General features: G+C 39.4%; 1 protein-coding gene and 1 long non-coding RNA gene across 3 annotated transcripts; both read left to right on the top strand.

The window, feature by feature from the left end:
* Window positions 1-6,547: 6,547 nt before the first annotated feature.
* On the top strand, window positions 6,548-16,274 carry TMEM41B (transmembrane protein 41B). Of its 2 annotated transcripts, none has more exons than XM_061342543.1 (7): window positions 6,548-6,799; window positions 8,386-8,503; window positions 9,624-9,752; window positions 11,505-11,598; window positions 12,447-12,551; window positions 14,422-14,560; window positions 15,454-16,274. In XM_061342543.1, exons 1-7 carry the CDS (start codon window positions 6,712-6,714, stop codon window positions 15,621-15,623), a joined length of 843 nt encoding a protein of 280 aa, XP_061198527.1. In that variant the 5' UTR covers window positions 6,548-6,711; the 3' UTR covers window positions 15,624-16,274. The 2 variants fall into 2 exon arrangements, with proteins under 2 accessions (XP_061198527.1, XP_061198528.1); XM_061342544.1 differs by lacking the exon at window positions 6,548-6,799 and adding an exon at window positions 6,834-6,952.
* Window positions 16,275-17,993: 1,719 nt separating this feature from the next.
* Window positions 17,994-22,050, top strand: LOC133226666 (uncharacterized). Its single transcript, XR_009729604.1, has 2 exons — window positions 17,994-20,290; window positions 21,481-22,050. It is a non-coding gene; the product is annotated as an uncharacterized LOC133226666 (long non-coding RNA).
* The last annotated feature ends 1,063 nt before the right edge of the window (window positions 22,051-23,113 follow it).

Here is a 23,113-nt window from a genome sequence, read left to right as displayed (position 1 = left end):
GGGAAAACTCCTTTTCCAGACACTTTTAATAGAAGCTTTGACTTTTCACTGTTAGTGCTTTCAGAGTCAGGGAAAAAAAAAAGCCAAACAAGAATCAGAAGTAAGGCCTCTGAAGGCTGGTACTAGATCTAAGGAACCTGACATAGCTTTTATGACCCTGAGTTGGGATGGCATAAGCTTATTACTTTGGAATGTTTCACTCTTAATTTGCAACAATACAAAATAAGCTTTAATTCCCCTCTTCTTGCACTCAAATGTAGGATATGAGTGGACTAACCAGAAAAGTTTCTTTTCCCATTTCACGCACACTATTGGCACATGCAATAGACAGAGGAAAAAAAAAAAAGTAGCTGGCTATTTAAGGTGATCTATGAACTGTTAATCAGGAGCAAAAGCTGCATCAGAACTGAGAATCTGGCTTTTATTTTCACCTCTGGGGATAGAAACATGATACCTATCTATTTTACTGTGTTTCTAATTCATTAAGCAGTAATGAAAATAGGTACATACTATTAAAAATGTGCATTTTGTACATTTGTACAGAAATCTGTGTAGTGTGTTGCATGTTCATAAAACAGACAATAGGAATTAAGAAATAAACCTTCTATTAAAAAAATACCAGAAGAGAAATGAGTCTGAACATTTATGATTCACAAGTTCAGATTTGAATAATTTTAACGCTTAGAAGTTTTGATCTCACTTGCTGTTTAATTAATTTTCCAGCTTCTGTCCTTGAGCACTGGCTTTTATAAATAAAAGCTTTCATTAGATCTCCTTCTGCTGCAAGATGTTTCCAATTCTTCACTCACACAGTTATCTAGCTACAAATATGTGTTTATTTCTACTTATCTCACTTGTTGGTGACTTTTCTGTTCATTTAAATCAGTGCATTCCATCCTAACTGAACTTGCCTTCTGTGCAGATGCTTACTCACCAGTTAAATCCTCAGACTCTTTATCATAACTAATGAAAGAATGAGCTCATCAAAACATGCAAACCCCATTCCTTGAAAAGGACGTAGGTTTATTTGGTTTAAATCAGAATTTGGATAGAATGACAATAAAAATTAAATGTTAGATGTTTGATTTCTGACACATACTGCTTAGCTTACACAGTAGTTGAACATTTTTAATTCTACTCCAGCAAAACCATACTTAGGAGAACTAGGGACAAATGGGCTCTTTCAGAAACCCTGAGCTCAGTTAAACCTTGTTTATATGGGAACACTGCAAACCATCTAGCTAAATGAATGGAGATGTGCTTTAATTACATTGATGCCAACTTCTCAGAATGACTTCCATATACCATATCATCATTAATCAAATTAGTTAAAGTTGGTTAAACAAAAGGTAATAAAAACTCTTAAGGTGATGTGTACTTGTGATTAGTTTACAATTACATCAGTGTGGGTGATGAGATAGAAATAGCTAATGAAATGGATCCAGACCTTATCACAGAATCATAGAATAGTTAGGGTTGGAAAGGACCTTAAGATCATCTAGTTCCAACCCCCCTGCCATGGGCAGGGACACCTCACACTAACCCATGCCACCCAAGGCTTCGTCCAACCTGGCCTTGAACACTGCCAGGGATGGAGCATTCACAACCTCCCTGGGCAACCCATTCTAGTGCCTCACCACCCTAACAGGAAAGAATTTCCTCCGTATATCCAGTCTAAATTTCCCCTGCTTAAGTTTTAACCCATTACCCCTTGTTCTGTCACTACAGTCCCTAATGTATAGTCCCTCTCCAGTATCCCTGTAGACCCCCTTCAGATACTGGAAGGCTGCTATGAGGTCTCCACGCAGCCTTCTCCAGGCTGAACAGCCCCAACTTTCTCAGCCTGTCTTCATACGGGAGGTGCTTCAGTCCCCTGGTCATCCTCATGGCCCTCAACTGGACTTGTTCCAACAGTTCCATGTCCTTTTTATGTTGAGGAAACCAGAACTGCACACAATACTCCAAGTGAGGTCTCACGAGAGCAGAGTAGAGGGGCAGGATCACCTCCTTCGACCTGCTGGTCACACTCCTTTTGATGCAGCCCAGGATACAGTTGGCATTCTGGGCTGCAAGCACACTGAAGCTGGCTCATGTTCATTTTCTCATTGACCAACACCCCACGTCCTTTTCTGCAGGGCTGCTCGGAAACTCTTCTCTGCCCAACCTGTAGCTGCGCCTGGAATTACTCTGACCCAGGTGCAGAACCTTGCACTGGGCACGGTTAAACTTCATGAGGTTGGCATCAGCCGACCTCACAAGCGTGTTAAGGTCCCTCTGGATGGCATTCTTTCCCCCCAGTGCATCAACCGAACCACACAGCTTGGTGTCATCAGCAAACTTGCTGAGGGTGCACTCAGTCCCACTGTCCATGTCAGCAACGAAGATGTTGAACAGGACCAGTCCCAACAGTGATCCCTGAGGGACACCACTTGTTACTGGTCTCCAGCTGGACATTGAGCCGTTGACCACAACTCTTTGTGTGCGGCCATCCAGCCAGTTCTTCACCTACCGAGTGGTCCATCTATCAAATTGATGTCTCTCCAATTTAGAGACAAGGATGTCATGTGGGACAGTGTTGAACGCTTTGCTCAGTTTCAGGTAGATGACGTCAACTGCTCTATCCCTGTCCATCAGTTCTGTAGCCCCATCACAGAAGGCCACCACATTGGTCAGGCAGGATTTCCCCTTAGTGAAGCCATGCTGGCTGTCACCAAGCACCTTGTTGTTTTTCATGTGCCTTAGCATGCCTTCCAGGAGAATCTGCTCCAAGATTTTGCCAGGCATGGAGGTGAGACTGTCTGGTCCATAATTCCCTCCCTCATACATTTTCCTCTTCTTGAAAATGGGGGTTATATTTCCCTCTTCCAGTCATCGGGAACTTCACCTGACTGCCATGATCTTTCAAATATGATAGACAGATAGTTATAGGTATGATGGACAGATAGACATATTTTTACATAATAAACATATTAATGCAGTTTTGAGATGGTGAGAGGACAATAAAAGGGGAAAAGCAAGAGAAAAGGGTTCTAAATCTGCACATCTGAAGAAATTATTCATATAATTCACTTATTGATAAGTGCTCCTGGTTTTGGCAATTTTCAGCGAGAAGCTCTCAGGCGTAGGATCACTCTCAAGTCTTCCTTCATCCTCTTGCTGACAATTAGCATGACTCAGTCTACAAAGCATCAGTTTCAATGACTCAGCATGTGACACATCAGTCCATCCAGGCACGATTTAAAAAAGAAGCAAATACAAGGTTTTGTGCTGTGAAAAGACAGCTTTTTCAATTTGATAGAAATAAAACATTCCATCCAACCACCCACAGAAGGAAGTGACCACTTAGCTGCTGTCCTAGTAATTGTCAATGTATTTTGTTCCTTTTATGCAGCTCAAAAAAGCACGTTTCCTTTTGGTTCATATGTAATTTGAAAGAATTCATATTCTGCGATTAAGGTATATTTAAGAAAAAAATAAATTCTTACAAAGCTTGTGGGCACTTGCCCCATTCAGTCTATAGCCTCTCCAGCTGGAGACCACAGCACTTTTATCATTCTTTCCCTGCTGAACAAAGTATTATGCAGCATGTATTCTGTATCAGGAGGGGCTTAGAAAGAAGCTGCAAGGACAGAGGACATTTTACTTTGCTTACAAAGTTATACATTACGTATAGGGGTCACTTTATACGTGAAAAGAGTAAATCTATTGTCAGTCAACAGGTATCGTTCTCAGGATGCTGCAGAATGAATCTCTTTCTGGCAGTGCTGGTTTCAACCATGTGTCAGAAATTTGCTTGATCACTCGCTGAGTTCCAGTTACCAAAGATCTTTCTCCTCTGAACACGTAAGGGATGTGGTTGACGGTGGCATTCTGCATTCTTTGTTTTCTTCCTAGTAAGTGAATTTAATTTAACCTTTTAAATAGAGGATCTGAGTTATTTTATTTACAGAGTGAGTCCTAAGGAACATTCCCCAGATATGTTCCTTTGTTTCCTGAGTGAATGCAGAGGTTCTGCTTATCTTTGTTAGATGTGGGCGTCTTTGGAGGTGACTGTTCAGATTGTCAGCAGATACTAAACACTGCTGACAGTTTCAGAGTTCAGTAAAATAGCCAGCACATTCACAACAGCATTCCCCTTCATGGGGAACCAAGAACAGCATAAAATAATCTAAGAGTCTTCAAATAGTCTAGTCTAAGAAATATCAGTTATGCAGTATATTTCAACTTTAAAGTGATCTAGTTAATGAATCCTTAAATTTCACTCTGGCAGCAATTCATAAAGCTGGATCTCTGTAACACTGAGTTAATTGGAGTTAACATCTCTATTTTTAATGAGACATATACTACCACCAGGAGCTTACTGTAGAATCAGCTTTCTGGGAACCATCTGCAGGCCATGAGTTTGTACAAAATAGAATGAGAAACATGGAGCAAATTTTATTGCTCTAATTGTTTGTTGTATGTCTTACAGTGGTGCCTTGGACAGTGGGAACTGTAGAGAATTTAGCAAGAGTAGTATGTTTCCCAGCCTGTGCTATCAGATTACCTGCATTTGGGTAACACAGAGGGGCTACAGAATACCGACAGGTTAACTAGAAGGCAGACATGCACTGAAGCAGGCTCTGCCTGACCCGTTTGCTCTGATTACTGAGCAACAGTACTACAATGCCAGACTACTTGGATTCATGCCCTGCCACACAAACCACCCCACCAACATGAGAGATAGCCCTTGCAACATTTAGGATCTATTCTACAGCTTTTAAATTCTGGTGTATATTTTATTTATATCTTTCACTATGTGCTTTTTCTCCTCTACTTCAGGATGACTTGGTAAACATTTTCCTGCACAATAAACTCATTTACAGTTTTACTTCCAACATTCTTCAGTTTAGTACCTATTTGATGTTTTATCAGAAATTATCCAGACAAGAAAGAAGTCCCAGTGTTTGAATCGTTTTCCTTGGAGTACCAGAAACAATGGGATCAGCAGAGAGAGATGACAAACATGATGTGCACTTACAATAGGGGAAAAAATGCTATCTGTTACAATGTCAGCGATTCCCATCTTGCTAGTATGTACAATTTTCTAGTGAAAGGGCTTGGAAAAACAAAGCGTTCTGTCATCTGACACCAATGCCCACAGCAACAAATTCATAGGCCTGACTGGCTCCTAAGGGCATTAGCATTTCTGACCTATTGATTAAAAATATTAGTGAATTACATGACTTAATGAAGTATTTTTAAATAGTTAGATTCTAAATGTAGGAAATTCTGAGCAAATTAAAGCTTCATGTGGAACCTGTCAGGAGTTGAAGCTTTACTTGGAATCTGATTTCAATTTATAGTTTGGATTATTTCCTCCCACTGGATTTGGAGGGGGCTGTACTTGTGTAATGATGTATTAGAGTATTTATTTAAATCTTTAATGAATCATCAACTTCCTGTAGACACACCATAACACAAGTGGTTTTGGTACAGTGTAGCAATAAAGCAACACTTTGAAGAGGTCTGCTGTGGGCTGAACTGCATCTTCCTTGCTGCTTTATAAATATCTATGATGTCAGGAAGTACAGTCTGTAAAATCCTACTGTTATAAAATTACTTAGCTGTTCTCTCCTGTACAAGCAATTTAAAAAGATATATGTAATCATGGTATAAGGCTAGTTGCATCCAGAGTATTCAAATAAATGAAGCTGAAGTTAAATGTCAGAATGGTGTCCAACTCACCCATTACAAAGCCCTGAAGAAGGGCTGGAGATTTGTACGTAGATACAGCAGGAAAACGGGAGAGGGTGACACTACCTCCCTCAGCCAACAAGTCTGCTACAAAGCTTATGCAATGTGTGTTCTTTGCACTGTTTCAAAGTGTACTTTGAAGAGAGAGCACTTACTGTAACACTTACTGGTGGTGGGGAGGAGTTGAAAGGTTAAGAGGTGCACTATTGACATAAAACTGTATGAGGAAATAAGTGTTTCGAGGTCAGATTCAGCTTGAATGCCAAGGGATGCGTGAACACTGTGACACGGCCCTCCAGCCTTTATGAGGGATTTCAAACCTTCTTACTGACAGGAAGAGACACAAACAAAATCCTGATACAGCTAGTGGGGTTTTCTTTCCCCCTGGGAAAGAGCAATCCAGCTCTGTGGAAACGGCACGCTGAAGCTTTCTTCCCGAAAGAAACAAATCAGATCTAAAATCAAAACTGTAAAAATCAAGTAATGCTTCTTCCCCTCAGACCCCAATGCTGTTCCAGTCCCACTGAGGTACAGCGCTCGCAGCAGGGTTCTCGCCACCCTCTCTGAGGGAGGATGTAGACACACACGGAAGTAAAGCCGCTCCCACACATCACGCCGTTACTGAGGTAAAACAAGCTCACAGCCGAGTTTTACTCCTACTTCCCGTGAGCATGATCACCCTGTGCCTGCACCCAACCCCGAAGAGACCAAATTACATCCCACCACACTGAGGGGGCACCCTCGCACGCCTTTTAAGCCGGCGGCACTCTGCAGTCGCGCATGCGCGGTGCGGTCACTGGGGTGGGAACACGATCGCGACCCGGTGGGGTGAGCAGAGCAGAGGGGAGGAGAGGAGAAAAGGGGAGGAGTGACAGCTCTCAGCACACCTACTTCCCGCGTCGTTCGGTGCCGGCAAGGCCTGCCCTGGCCCTGGTTCGCCGCTCGGCGGGCGGGCGCGGGGGGTGTCGCGGAGCTATGGCGCAGCGGAGGGCGGCGGAGCGCGGGCCTTGTCAAGCGGCAGCGGCGGCGGCGAGCGCCAAGCACCAGCGGCAGCTTCTAGAAGGTGCCGGGGGTTGGGGCAGCGGGAGCGAGCGTCCTGCCAGCGGTTAGCTGCTTGCACAGCCGCCCGCGCGGGCCGGGGACGGTGTCGGCAGGCGCAGAGGGCAACGTCCCCGGCCTACGCGGACGTTTGGCACGGCCGCTTCAGGGGCAGACGGTGTGTACGGAGGGAGGTGGGCCTCGTGTGAGGGGAGACTGCGGGAGCTGGGCCTGTTCAGTCGAGAGGAGACTGAGAGGGGATCTCATTAGTACATATATATGTCTCAAAAGCGGGTGCCAGGCTCTTTTGCAGTGGGTGCCCAGCGACAGGATAAGGAGCAGTGGCCATAAACTAAAACACGAGAAGTTTTACTTCGACGTGAGGAACAACTTTGCACTGAGGAGCACTGGAACAGGGAACCTGCTTTCGCTTGCCCTGCTTTGGCAGGGGGTTGGACTAGATGATCTTTAGAGGTCACTTCCAACCCCGATGATTCTGTGATTCATGCTTGTAACTGCTACGTTGATGTCTCCTTCGGTCTTAGCTCAGCCAGAGCACACCTGTGGGATCACGCTGACCTCAAAGCGAGCAGAATTGCCAGCTTGTCCAGCCGTTTTGTCTGTGGGTTTCATTATCCTTTCACTGTGTTTTGCAATAGTGAGCTGGCAGTTTGACCCGCTTGAATATTGTGCCTTGGCATTTAGTCATGCCACTAGTATTTGGGAATTAAAATACAGCCTTGCTATTTTTTTGTGTTCTTCAGGTGGCCAAGACTGATGCTCACTGTGAAGGTGTGCTACCCTGACAGTGTCAGAGTGTTTTAATACATATGCACTGTAGTGTGGATGCAGCGAGTTCTTACTGTGTATTCTTCTCTGTTTTAAATTCTCTGTGGGTATAGCTGTATTTGTGCCAATTGTTGTATTGTGTGTATATGGTCATATTGATAAAAATCTGAAGTATAGAAGAGGCCTAAAATGTAATTGTGTCACATATTGAACTCCTATTGCTTCCTTTACACAAGAATTCTAAAGCTAATAAAAGCTTATATAGGCATATCCAAGAGAAGTCTGTGAGTGTAAAATATGTGTAATTCTGAAGTCTTGAGAATTGTAAGTTGATGTGTGTTTGCATATGTTTTTTCCTGATGAGTGTGTCTGTCCTGACTGGCTCTGGTGCTCTTTCTTAGGAGGGGAAAAAATATAGTGAGCGTGTCCAGAATTGCATTATCATACTGAAGATTTAAGTTTGAGTTAAATCTTTAGGTAACCAGACTGGCAAATGTCTGGCAAAAAAGTTAAAAATACATGTGGCTTACTTTGTTTTGCTCTGTTTTTCTTTTTACAAATTTATTAATTGACGCATAAGTTATTATGAATTGTAGAAGTTGACTTCTACAGGATGTTTGCCAGTGTAAGAACTTCAGATGTATTTGAAAGCTTTCAGGGAATGTGAGCAGTGTGTTGTATATATTATTGAGAGCACTGGTGGGAAGATAATGTCCACAGAGAGCTTACCTTGAAGTTTCCTTATACTACAAGTTTGAAGTCTGTTGTGAGAGCAGCTGTGTTTTGGTTTGGCTTTTTAACTTTGTTATTGTTGGATTTCAGGAAAAGCTCAGGCAGAAGGTGGATCAGCTCGGACATCACTACTTATATTAGTGTCCATCTTCTCATCGGCTGCTTTCCTCATGTTCCTGGTATATAGAAATTTCCCACAACTTAGTGAGTAAGTATGGCAGGAAAGGTTAATTTATTTGCTTTTCATTCAGTACCAAATTGTAGAGGAACCTACATGGTGTTAAGTGATTTTTAAACTGACATGAGTTAATTATAGACAGAACCTAACATAAATGTGAGTTTATAACCTGGAATGCTAGGATACAATGCACTAATATTGAACTATTAACTGGTAGCTTCTGTGAAAACAGAGTTGTACTTGACCTAGGATTTCTCTGCCACAGTTGAGATACCATGTTTTTAAAAGTTGCTGCTGTCACATTAGCAGTGGTAACTCACTATGTTCTTAATGCTCTTCAGCTGGGAGGCAAAGCATGCTTGGGTAGGCCTAGGTTTGAAAATTCCTTGTGCGCTGGCATAACTGGAGGCTGTCATCAGAAGGGGACATCCTCCTTCTTTCGTATCTAAGCTTCATGTTCTTCTCCTTTTTGTTGCATCTAGTACTTGTGTTGCAAAGATAGATAGTTTGACAAGGTGGAAGTCTGCTTGTCTGACAGTTTTCTTTTTTTCTTTTAGTAGTTATTTTTCTGTCTGATAAACTTACTCAACAAGTTCAGTTTGCAACAATCCAGTCACTAAGTCTGGTACAGCGGAAGAGAGGACACTCAACTGTGCTGCCCAGGGTTGCACCAGATTAAGGTGTGACATGAGATTTTGCTCTTAAAGCTTTGTTAGTTTGTGAGGTAAAACTTTGCTGCTGCTCTTGCTGCACTTCAGATGTTAGGACCCTAGTGCTGAGGCAGTTACAGTTGGTTTTGGCTGAAATGTTGAGCGCTGTTCAATTGCCAAGGTTTGGTTTGTGTAATTATTTAGTTTTGATCAGTACTTGGTAAGAAAAAAAAAAATTCTAGGAATGAAGCAGATTATTTGTAATGAGTAAAGAAAGTTTGCAAGTATCTAAAATTGAGGATTTTCTAATGCAAAACATATTGTAAATATTGTGTTCCTCTGAGAATGTTATCATAATAATTCATGTGGTTTGTTTGATGAGGCTGCAGTTTAGTGATGTAGTGTATCAAATTACCTATATATTCAGTAACTAATTTTATTATACTGTTTGATTATACTTACCACCACTTCTGTCCTTTTTTTTTTCTCTTTTTCTCCAGAGAAGAAAGAGAATGTATAAAGGTTCCTAGAGATATGGATGATGCAAAGGCCTTGGGAAAGGTCCTGTCCAAATATAAGGACACATTTTATGTTCAAGTGTTAGTGGCTTATTTTGCCACATATGTTTTGTATCCTTTTTTCAAATATAAACGACAGTTTAATTTATTTATCTCAAATAATGACAGTTTAATTTATTTATCTCAAAAAAAATCTTGTATGTTCTTGATAATGGGTGAAGGTTAACCTACCTAGTGTGGTTTAGACACAAATATTCCAAAAATCTTTGAACTTAAAAACATTTCTTTCATGTTTCAGTATGCTTTTTGGGCTGCAAGAGAGGATTGAGTAGAAAGAAATTGATGCATCATCTATAGTAGTAAATGGTGGTGAGGATTTGCATGCAGCTTCACCTTGACTCTGTCTGTTATGGACAATATTTTTAGCTTTGATATCAGATGTGGTCTCATTTTACTGTTTTGATAACTTTTTTAATTGCAAACTGAATTTCCAATCAGAAATTACTGTTGATCCTAAGGAATACTGAGATTACTGCACTGTTCTTCCTTGAGGTGTTCACAACTGCCATGTCAGGGTAATTTACAGAATATTTGGCAGCATTTCTAAAGGAAAGTGTTTTGAGCCTTCTTTCATCTCTGCAGTGCCCACATTCAAAAAAATTCCTTTTAGAGAGCTAAATTTCTGAAGTAGTTTCTGCCTGGGGAGACACAAAGACTATCTGTGTTCCTTGTTAACTTTTTTTCTCAGTGCTGTATATATTAATTAATCATTAAACACACTCGTAACTGGAAAACTTAACTAAAAGTTAATAACTTAAAAGCTGTGTAAGAGCTCTGTTTTATAGTTTAATGCAGGATGCTTTTGTAACTCGGATTAAAATCAGCATTGGATGTGCCATGAGTAAGTGTCCTCTAGCTTGGTCTTTTTAGGTGTAGTTCACAAGTAATAGATTTAGGAAGAAAATTAAAATATTAGTTTATATATTAACGAGAAGTAGAACAAAATTGGCTGTTTATTGAATTACTGTAGCAGCTGATATGATGACACTTACTGTCTTAGTAGTAGGCTCCGTTCAGTTGGCAAGCATGTTACAGTTATCTCAGAACCTTGATACTTGGAAAAATTTGTACTGGTTCTAATGGACTTGAGGAAGATTATTGGGCTTTGTGATATTTCAGTCAATTCAACTCAGATAAAATAGTTTGCAGATATAATTTTGCTTTATATTTTTATCTGAAGTGGGCAATACATCCTAGTCTTAAGCATACCTAGCAAACCTTAAGATCAAGGTTTGCTTATGATGCAGAAACTTAATTTTTGCCTTTTTGAAAAATTCTGACTGAAATGAGTAATCCTGTGTCCTAGTTTTATCTAGTGATTGCACCATATCTATTTGTAAGGAAGTAGAAATTGCCTTCATGCATGTCTGCCTTCCATGAAACTTGTAGTTAATGGGCTTGGGCGGTTCTGTGAACATTTCAGAGAGAATATCTGAGATTTGCATATCTCTAGTCAACATTGTAAAATCAGAAGTATGTGTTTCCTGTAATGTTATGATAAATCTCCAGTGTCAGTTGGAGCACAGAGAAAGAAGAATGTAGTACAGCTTTTATTACTTAGTTACTAATTTTTGTATGTGTAATGATCAATCTACTGCTTGTTCCTCTTGGGCTTTTTTGCTCCTCTGCAAATGTGTTTTGAAATAAAGATCTTTAGAAGCTATACCTATTTATATTTATGCTTTTTCAGTTGTAATATATATATCCTGACTGCTTATAAAATTAAGAAATGGGTAGCTTTTAATTTTGGTTGGTTTGTTTTGTGGCTGGCTTTTCTTTTTTCCTTAAGTAAGATGCATCCAGCTTGCAAACGTTTGCTATTCCTGGGTCTATATTTCTCAGTATCCTGTCAGGGTTTCTTTATCCCTTTCCATTGGCCTTATTTCTTGTTTGTCTGGTAAGTATGAAAACTAGTTTGTGAGGGCATATATTTCTGTCTATTTGGAATATAACCAATCATCTGATCAGCTTCCTGTTTGAAGTTATCAGAGTCTGAGTGAAATAGGGGTGTACTTCAGTTTCTGAGGAATGAATAAGTTCTCATTCAACTCTGTTGTGAGAATGGTGTTACCCACAAAATTCACTGTAGCATTGAATGATGATCCAAAGGACCAAACTGTTTCTCAAAATTTTAATAACGGAGGCGTCTGAGTGTGAATCAGCCAGAGTTTCCTTTAAATTTGTTTAGCATCCACCAGAACCCGATTGTAATTTCAGAACACAATTACTGCATAGTAAAACACATTTATTTTTAAATGGCTTACATACCCAAGAAGCTTCATTTAAGATACAAAGTGTATGTTAATGACAAGCTTCAAAAAATACATAAAAAAGTTGCAGTCATAGTGAGCTGTAGTACATAAGAATGAGATAATTGAGTAGGATAGAGGACCAAGTTGATGATTTTTCAGGTTAACTTCTCTTTAATGCTTTTGTGCCCCTTATTTGCAAAGCTTTCACTGTTCAAAATCTTAAAACTGTAGAAGCACTCTATATTAACTGGTAAGTAATCAGCATTGTCTACTTTGAATGTTAAGATTGATCTACATGCCCTGGAAATAAAGGAACTCTCTTGTCTAAGAACAGCATTCTTAGAGAGTGTATATACTGCTGAAGGAGGGCCCCTCAGCCCCAGTGGACTGCTGCATAGGAGCAGGTATTATGCAGCCATGTAGTTAATAGGGATATAACGCTAAGATTAATTAGACTTTCTGCTCATTTGTTCTTTCTTTTTTTGTTTTTCAGTGTTCTGGACTTGGAGCTTCATTTTGCTATATGCTTTCATACCTAGTGGGGCGTCCTGTTGTATACAGATATTTAACAGAAAAAGCAGTAAAATGGTCAGAACAGGTAAATTTTTTTAGAGATGCTGAAATTTGTCAGAAAATATGTAGTATAATAGCATAGAAAACCACGGCTTCATGCTTATGCATCTAGTTACAAACAAAGGATTCTGCCTCCTTTCTAACACTGTGTAATTACTTTCTCTGAGCATTTTTAAACAGTGGGGAGTATTCCTGTTTTTATGGTATTTCCTGTGAGGAAGGTATTTTTAGCTAGGAAGAGTTTGCAACTGATAACCCCCCCGATTTAGCTGATGTCAGTAAGAAACCGCTTCAGTTTCAATTTAAAATAACAGCTCTCCTAACATCAGAACTAGTGAAAGCTGGGTTTGTGTTATTTATAGGGGAAGAAACCCCATAGCTGTATGTTTGATTGCAAAACCTTAATTTGAAGATGATGATGTGGTTGGAGCATTTGGAAACTTTCTTTTACAATATCTGATAAGATTACTTTCAGCAAGTGTTAGTTGTAAGATGAAGTTAAAAATTTACAATTCAGAATCATAGTGTGATTAGTATTTGGCCTCATGGCTCTGCTTGGATACTGTAAAACATGAGGGTTTTTGGGGGGGGCAAGTATAAAGCACAGCTTACAAATGTACTCTGTTCAAGATTTTATTTTTTTTATTCATGTAAAAATAGTCTAAACTTCTTCCCTATGAGATAAGATGTAGAACTGTGTCTGATAAATTTGACCGTATTAAATAATATAGTAGTGTTTTGACTCTTGACCCATGTAAATCCTGGTATCACAGTGTAATCTTGAGGCTGTTCTGGATAACAAATGATTACTACTTGCACTAACAGAACTGGATATGTGATTTAAAATTATGTGATTACATGTGCAGCTCATATCTCGCTGTCTGCAGGTTAATTGGACTATATTGTGCTTGCATTTTGAGGACTAAGATGCAAGGTTAATCAAGGTTTAAATATTTGTCCTTCACTAAGATTAAAAACGCCACAGTGGTATTACTCAACAATAATAGGGCTACTGTGTTCAGTGTTGTAGTTAAAGCTAAAGCTGAGGGGGGAAAAAAGTTGCTACATGAGATTTAGGGTGGAACTGCAATCAGACCAGGTTTGATTTCAATTGTCTGGGGCCAGATGACCATGTTTAGGCTTGGTGAAGGTCTGCCAGCATAGGCCAGAAATGGTGGATGTTTTGCTATTCTTAAAAGGTGGTTTGAGGTTACAGTTCTTGCTTGAAAGGGCTGATGTACTAAAATAGGCTGGAAGGAGAAGAGACTTTGATATAGTCCTAACGTAATGAACTGGGGTAGACTCTAGACTTGAGAATATAACTAAGACTGTACATGAGGTTGGGGCTATTGTGGTTGCTCCTGGGTAAGTAATAGTAGGCGTTCTGACTTCTGGGTTAGATAGGTTTTGCAACTGTCTTGGCAGCAGCCACCTGATGAACTTCAGAGCCATGACTTGCAATGGAATGGTTTAGGAGCAAATGTCAGTGCTAGTTCCTGCAAAAGCTTTAGGAACAGGATGACAAGCTAGCCATGCTGATTTGGGCTACAGTTAGACAGGCAGAGGTTGCTGTGTTCAAGTTAGAGTTAGGCCTGCTGCTGTGCCTAATTATGTGTTTGCTGTTTATGTTGGCTGATTCAACGCCATGCTCCACTACAGACTGGTATTTCCAGACTAGTTTCAGCACTGCTTAACAGTTGATTCACTGATGACTCTTCCTTGAGTCACTCATTGTTTAGCTGATTTTTATGTTTGGAACTTTTAACTTTCTACAAGAGATACTCAAAAAACCCCTAAAAATACTCGAGTAGTAAAATAATTGTTTAACTATTTCATGTATTTTAAAGGCAGGCATTTTTTTACTGATTATTTTGTCGTTGGTTTTGTTTTGGCAGGTTGAACGACACAGAGAACACCTCATTAACTACATGATATTTTTGAGAATAACACCTTTTCTTCCCAATTGGTTTATCAATATAACATCTCCTGTAATTAACGTGCCATTGAAAGTATTTTTCATTGGCACTTTTCTAGGTAAGAATTCTGGCTAGTGACTCGCTGTTTGGGGTAGCTTTCAGGGGTACTATTTGCACCTGTGTATGGGTTATTCAGCAGAGATCACCACCTAGTGGCCAGACAAACGATTACACAAGAATATTTTTGTATTTCTCGACGTGTGACGTTTGTACCGTCAAGATTTTTAGTAGTCAGGACTATTCTGATGCATTGAGTGAGAGGTAATGAGCCCAGTCTTAATTACCTGATTAAGGAAACATACATTATAAGAACACCGTATAGGTAAGTTTTTGTTTCACTCAATGACTAAACACCTTTCTCAACTTCTGTAAGTTCCTATTTTGAATTCAGTATAACTGTGAGGATGTACGCAACTTTGATCTGAAGGATTTTTAATCCCCACTCCATTTTGTTCTTCATACTTTATCTTCCTAGGAGTAAATTTGTAATTTAACTGATGTAGTGCTAAACACTTTAGGTTTGTAATTGGCGTATTTTTGCAAATGATTTTTAATCTGCTTAGGAAACTATGTGTATTTTTCCTTCATGAACTTAAAATTGGTTTGTAGAGAGAGCTTGGAATCTGCAGAGTCTAAAGAGCAAAGATTCTTTTATTAGTTACCTGTGTTTGCTATTTGGTATTAAAAATCTTTAAAATGTCATGAAGCCAGTTCTTTTGATAAGGGTTTTTTTGTCTTTGATTTTGTATTTACACTTCTCTTAAAAAACAAACAAACAAACAAAAACAAACACACCAAAAAACAAAAAAGAAACCCCAAGCATGCAAGGCAACAGAGTCTGAAATTTTGGGTCTTAAAAGTTTGACTAATTTATGTTTTGTTTTGTTTTTTTTTCTGACAAGCTATTTTTTTATTCCTTTGCCTTCCTACCATTCTAATTCCCCTCTCCAGGTGTGGCACCACCATCTTTTGTAGCCATTAAGGCAGGAACAACGCTGTACCAACTTACAACAGCAGGGGAAGCTGTTTCCTGGAACTCTGTTTTTGTTCTCATGATTCTAGCCATCCTCTCCATCCTACCAGCTGTCTTCCAGAAGAAACTGAAACAGAAGTTTGAATAAGGATCAGACTGGACCAGAATTCCCCATACTTCATCTCAGGATCAGCACTTCTGATATTTGTATATTTGCTTTTCTATTGGATCTTAAGCAATTAAAGAGGAGTCTTGTAGTTGCTAAGAATGTCTTTAAATGAACACATGGCCCAGAACTGAAGGAACTGTGTTCGGAAATGTACTACATATAGTTTTGTAACCAAACCATCCGTGTTTTACTTTGGGAGGGGGTGTATGTGGCACTGAGGATGAGGGAAGTGTAAACACAGATGTAACGTTTTGCTCTGATTATATGCAGAGCAAAAAATGTAATGTAGACATAAACTACGGATAATGCTTTCTAAAACTTGCAGGAAACCTTAACTATTCAGTCCAGTTTTGTAATATTCTCTGTAGGTGTGCATGTGATCTGGTCTGAGTACATTTCCTCATCATCAATATTTCTGGGTTTTTTCCCTTTGGGAGTTCCAAAATAATAACAATATAATAACGGTGCTCACTCAGAAACAAAGGGGGTTTTGCAGTACTTTAATTACAATGATATTATCATTCTGATTGTTTACTTCTACTTACTAGCGCTGTGTGGATTTAAATACTTGAACCGACATCTGCTTTAACAGATTTAACTGGATTAACAAAGGCAAAGTGTGACATCATTCCCTCTTGTCCTCTGTAAAGTTTTATTCTCAGAAAGAGATGAAAATGGAGAGAGCAGGTTAGAATTTTGATCGTGGCTGGTTGACTATTTTGACTTTCTAATTTTTATCTTTTTACTGTTGATTATTTTGCCAATATTTCACTTGCTTAGATTTATCCTACCAATTTAAGAAAATGATTATGTGATTATATAAACCTTTCAGCAATTGTCATGGTTCAGCCCTAGCAGGTAACTTAGCACCACCAGCCACTTGCTCATCCTCCCTTTTCCCCCCCTCCACAGGGCAGGATGGGGAGGAGACTCAAAAGAATGTAAACCCCACAGGTTGAGATAAGAACAGTCCAGTAACTAAAAAAAAATACAGTGATAATAGAATACTAACAATAACAACAACAATTATGTATAACAGGAAACAATAACAACAAAAAAAAAGCTCAGAAAGCACAGTTGCTGACCACCTGCTGACCAATACCTAGCCAGACTTGAGCAGCGATCAGTCCCTTCTGGGTGACTCCCCCCAGTTTATATGCTGGGCATGACATGCTGTGGTATGGATGTGGTAGCCCCTTTGGCTAGTTTGGGTCAGGTGTCCTGTCTCTGCTGTCTCCTGGCTTCTTGTGCTCCTCCTCACTGGCAGAGCATGCAAGACTCAAAAGTCCTTAACCAGATAAGCACTGCTCAGCAGCAACTCAACCATTGGTGTGTTATCAGCATTATTCTCGGACTGAAGTCAAAACACTGCACTAAAACTAAAGCACTGCACCAGCTGTTAGGAAGAAATTTAACAGCTGAAACCAGGACTGTATCTGCCCCTTATTCCATACCATTTATGTCAAGCTCATGTTCCACATTTTCCAATATACCAGTATCTTTTTTAATCTCTCTTTTATATATATGTATATATACACACATATATATACATATATATACACATACACAGAGGTATCATTTCTTAGCCTGTGGACCATTCCTATGAAGTTTGCTGCATTCATTCAGTCCGTGGTCTGTTTTAGCAGTCCTTCAGGGCAGGAGACATGGTGTGTGGTGTTGGATTGTTGCCTGATGATGTCACCACTGAGCTCATCTGGTCTCATCAAAGTTCATTCTTTGTTGGGGTGATGATCTGAGGGATGTCAGGTTCAGTTGATGGTGACTTGAGGACAGTACTGGGAGACTCCTGCTGCTGGTTTTTCCCATGACTATTCTCTGCTGATGATCATGATAGTACGTATTTTCAGAGCCCTGAGTGGCAGAGATGGGCATATAGCTGACGGGCTATAGAAGCCTTATATAGCAGACAACAGCATGTAATTTGAGTTTATTGGCTGTTTTTCCACTAAAATTAAATCCCCTTGAGGAACACACCAGACTTCCACATCTTCTCACATTATCCACCAAGTATATCCAGCTTCCTGAGCAAAAGCAATCCCATGAGTGGGTTTGCCTTTACCTGAAGCAGGAATAACCCAGACTCTTCCCCAGCAAATTTGTTATGTGCACCACAGGAACTTCGTTCCCCTCTGCAGTACATAAAAGTTCTGATTGGGCTGGGCTAGTCCTGTTGGCAGATCCCCTAGTGTTGACCAACCAGGTGGCTTTTGGTAAATGTGTACCCCAATGTTTGGAAGTCCCACTGCCCATTGCTCTCAGTGTAGTTTTTAACAGGCCATTGTACCGTTCAATTTCCCAGGGGCTGATGGGGATGTGCTGTAGGGATAGTCGTGCTGTGGTATGGAAGAAACTACTAGAAAGAAAATTAACTGTTAAGCTGAAACCAGCAGAGCAGTGTAATTTTAATTACCATTTCTCAAGCAATACATAAAAAGAGTATAATAAAATTTTCCATTGCACGTTGATTAGCTAGAAGAAATGTCAGGTAGGCAAATTGGTGCAATTCTTACTAAAAGCTGATTCTGAATAATATTCAAAGCATCATGTAACAGAAGGCTTTTGTGTCAGTGTATATAAAATTGACAGGATCGTTCCATTGTCTGGTAAGTCAGTAAGTGGCAAGGGGCAACCAGCTATGATTTACATTTAAGCCGAAGTATATATATATTCATTCAGTAAGGTATGTGATACCTCTCCTTGTATGCTTGTAGCTTGTAATGTTAGTGGAATTCTGTAAAGTGATGCCCTGATCAGCAAGGAACTGGGGGGTGCATTTAAGTTTTATCCTACTGAAACCAGTGCTGCTTATATGCTTTAAGGTGGTGCCCCTAAAGTATCTTGCTGAAATGGCAGTTGGCACATTAACATATGCTCCAATTCAGTTGTTTATTTGTCTGTATCTTCATGTTATCATACAATAGATCATTGAGAGCAGTTCCATAAATGTGATAATGTGGAAGGTACTGCTACCTTAAAGGGTTTTTTTTTTTTTGTAACATAATGTTAATCGACTCCTTCATCACAGTATTACATGTAAATATTCAGTAAATGTTATTGATACACTGTCTTTTATTTAAATTCAGGATGTACAGTAAATGGTGTTTTTGACATAGATGATTAAAGGAATTCATATCACTACTGTTTGCAAGTTTATCGTAAGATCATTTAGCTTCAACAGTTGGTTTGTTATTAGAATTTACTCTAAAAGTGTACTTTATTGGCATTTAAAACTGAGCAGTGATGACTTCTGTTGCTGCAGTTTTGATCTCAGAGGTTGCCTACCCAGGGGATTTATTCCATAGTAAATGTGTGAATTCAGCTGTTGTAAGCAAGTGTCTCCCGGACTGTTGGCGTGTGAAGTTGCTGTACATTTACAGCCTACTTTTCTGCATAGTTATTCATGCAGATGAATTGTCAGAATAAACTACTTACTACTTACTGCCCAGTGGTTTTTCTTAGAATTTGTCTCAATTTCTGGTCAATTACAGATGCTGTTGTGAAATCCTTTCTGTGCTGTATAAAGCCAATGTTTGGTGGAACCAAGGTTCTAAAGACTAACGAGGGAACACTAAATGCTAAAGAAGAAACTGAACTTTTTCAGTTTAATGTGAATCATGCTATTGCTTGACATTTTCACTTGAGTTGTATTTCACTGTGTAGATGGGATCACACTATGTCATTGGAAAACCTATTGTGTTTCAGCCACAGACTGTGTTCCCATCACAGTGGCTAAAAGCCTTAAGACTTTAAAAAGGTCAAAACCAAGGTCCTTTCCTTTTGCAAAACCTTAGTGGTTTGTTTTTTGGTTTTTTTTAACCTGTTCCTTCTGTGTTTATGTTCAGCTGCCAATGGCCTCAAGCGGCTTCCTACCCCACAAGGACTAAGGGTGGTGAGGAATAAGGAAGGCCTTGTGGAAAAAGATAAAAAAGCACTGTGTTGTGGAATACTCTACTAGCCTACATTTTTAGGGAATCCAGCAAGTGATCCAAGGGATAGCTGTAATATTTTCATAGGAAGAAAGTGACTACCATGAAATGAACCAGGACAGGCAGGTGTAGCTTTGATTTTACTTGCAAGGAGTTTTGAGCTGTTAGGTGACCTGTCTATCTTTTGAACTGTTTTGCGATACGTGCATGCCATCACTAAATGTCTCTCGCCATTTGATAATAAAGCTATTACATAAAACATGGAACATTGTATCTTTTAGTACAATGAAGCATACTAAACTTCACATTAAGCTTATCTTTATTATTGACCTGTTTAAAAGGGATGAATTCTTAAATGGTGTTTTTAATGACTGATTAAAAATTAAACTGAAGCTGTTTACATCTGTAGATGAGATTAATTTTGTTTCTACCTCTATTTCAGAATATGTAGATACACTTGACTTTTTTGTCTAATTTCTCACAACAGTAATTTTGAAAAGTTTTTGTATTTTGCACTGAAAGGCGTAATTTGCTTTTTTATGGATTCTTGATGAAAGGCTCATGTGCTGAACTTATAATGCATCTTCCCTTTATATTCTGTTCTTTCCAGTTTATGAAATTCTCCCTTTGTGCCTTGTATAGAAAATTGATGCTGAAAGCTTGCCAAAAGTTTAAGAAAACAGAAGTAAAAGTTAAAAGGTATGAAGTCTTTCTTAAAAAGTTAGTGAATGATGCTATTATGTAAAGTCAAAGCATGGCTTTTGTTGTTAGATAACTCTGAAAGACTTTTGTGTGTTGTTCCTGAGCATATTCATCCTGTATAGTTTCTGTGATAACCTATTTTTATGACAGTAACTAAAATGCAGTGTGGATTGCTCTGCTTTGCATTAGAACTGATGAATGTTTCCTGCCTCATACTCTGCAGTTCACTGGGATTAAGCTGCCCTACCAACAGAACAGACTCAGCCAGGTAGCTGATCCAGGACTGAAATACCCGGCAGTTACTGCAGGTACAATTTTGTGAATGTACAGACTAACTGAAATAGGAGCCTTTGCAAGAGTGTTATACAGGAATGAAATTTGTACCTCCAGTATTTTGCACTAGAAATTTATTAAAGGAACAAACCAGGAAATGCATTTCTTGTTTAGTCACATACTTTTTTTCTTTCTTGTAATAATGGTGGAGTAGTAACTCTGTGAATTGTGGGAGCTGAAGCACTAAGAATCATGCCTTCTAGTCAAATTCCTATGTTCAAAATTAACTTGGACACAGAGAACAAATCCTGTCCCAGAAGTGCTGCTTGAGTGCCTGTCCGTTCCTTATCACCCACTACAGAGCTGTGCCAGAAAGGGGAAGTCAAACTATCCCTCAAATATATAAAACTCTATTTTTCATAATGTAGGACAATCGCTTTTGCAAGATTACAGAACAGTTTTGTGTGGTTAGGGTTTTCCTTCTTGTTTGTTTGGGTTTTTTGTTTTTGTTTTTACCCCTCCAGAAGGCTGAAAAAAATACAGGTCAAATTACAGAAAACTTTCCTTCTGTCATAAATGGTGTGAGGTTTATGAATCATGTATTTCAGTGTAGCAGTGTTAAGAGGGAAAAGTTTTGACAGGAGTGTGGGATCCAGAGTGAGCTTTTCAGATTTCCCCTCAAAGACAAGTCAGTTATTCTGATTATTTCTATGACCAATTGATGTCTTGCAATGATACATATTTCTGTTTACCTCTCAGCTAGTGGCTCTATAGCTCCAGGTCACCCAAACTGAAAGAAGTTATGGACTTTAAATAATGGCAATTAATATGAATAAGAGCATAATATGTTTACTAACATACCGTAACTCCCCTTCCTGACCTACTGTATTAATTCATGTTTCATTGTTTCCTAGTATACAAGGAAGAATTTGGGTTTGGATTATGACAGCTAAATCAATGACTGGTGTATAACTATGCAAGAGGCTTGTAAAAACTTCTTTCTGTAGATGGTCTTCAAAGCACAGAAAATTCTGCTTCTGCACACCTCTAGGACTCCAATATCATCCTCATAGTCTCAGGTCAGCAGGCTCTGGAGAGGAGTGGGAGTGCCACAGTGGAATATACCTTTTAAAATCTTGTATTGTAACTAAGATGTAATGTTATGGGAATAAATTCTGATTTTTCTTTCACACTTGCCCTTGAGCAGTTGTATCCAGTAATTTGGAATTTGCAGTGTTTACTGTACTTGGAAAAATTCTATGCCGTGAAAAGGTGCTTTGAGCAAATAACAATTCCACAGACTTTCTCAACATCATAAATAATACTTAGAAGAATTCATAATGTAGTTTAGTGTTGTGGCCTTACTCAAGAACATCTAAGCAATTCACAGTTTACTGACAAAATTGCCATATTTTGGGTGTTTCCTGTGATGGAAATGTTGCTCAAGAAGACTGACAGATTAAAGCTACTAGCCTTTGAATTAGACATCAGAGATATTCCTTGTGGTCACTAGGCAGGAGTATTTCAGAAATTAAATAATCATGGGGTAGAAGATACGATAGAAGGAATGGGAGGAGGAAGCTCCAACTGTTTGGGTACATGTACTGGATCGTAGAATCATATCATCACAGAATAGTTAGGGTATGAAAGGACCTTAAGGTCATCAAGTTTCAAACTCCTGCCATGGGCAGGGACACCTCACACTAAACCGTATCACCCAAGGCTCTGTCCAACCAATCCTTGAACACTGCCAGGGATGGAGCATTCAAAACTTCCTTGGGCAACCCATTCCGGTGCCTCACCACCCTCACAGTAAAGAACTTCTTCCTTATATCCAATCTAAACTTCCCCTGCTTAAGTTTTAACCCATTACCCCTTGTCCTATCACTACAGTCCCTAATGAAGAGTCCCTCCCCAGCATCCTTATAGGCCCTCTTCAGGTACTGGAAGTCTGCTATGAGGTTTCCATGCAGCCTTCTCTTTTTCAGGCTGAACAGCCCCAACTTTCTCAGCCTGTCTTCATACAGGAGATGCTCCAGCCCTCTGATCATCCTTGTGGCCCTCCTCTGGATTTGCTCGAACACTTCTATGTCCTTTTTATGTTGATGACTAGATTTAAGTGATACGAGGCTGTAAGCTGGCTGGGAAAGCAGAGAATTTATCTGACAAAGTGTGAATGAGCTTGTCCCTTGCCCTGTTGCATAGCAAGGCATCTGTGCATTTAAATATTGCTGCTCAAGAGCATTTCTAGTAATCCTCTGCTTGCTTACCAGCCCATCTAACTTTATTTGCTAAGTCTTCTAAATATGTGGCTATTGCTGGAAATGTTAAAATGCAAGTAAGAACAATTCTTTGTTTTCCCCATTTTAGTCTTTATTTGACAAAAAAACCCACCAATATCTGTGCTGTTTCTCTAGACCTTCTTGCAAGTCCTTCCAAGACTCTCAGGCTTATGAACTTTTGTTTATAAGTGTTGACTTACGAACTACAGTTCAGGCTTACTCAAAAGAAGTTTACGACATGCTGCGTATTGTCCTTTGCCACACT

The sequence above is a fragment of the Neopsephotus bourkii genome, unplaced genomic scaffold, assembly GCF_033783945.1.
Source record: "Neopsephotus bourkii isolate Nb327-2 ecotype Australia unplaced genomic scaffold, CSIRO-AGI_Nbou_v1 NB_1792, whole genome shotgun sequence".
NCBI lineage: Eukaryota > Metazoa > Chordata > Aves > Psittaciformes > Psittacidae > Neopsephotus > Neopsephotus bourkii.
This window is presented reverse-complemented; position numbering and strand designations above follow the sequence as displayed.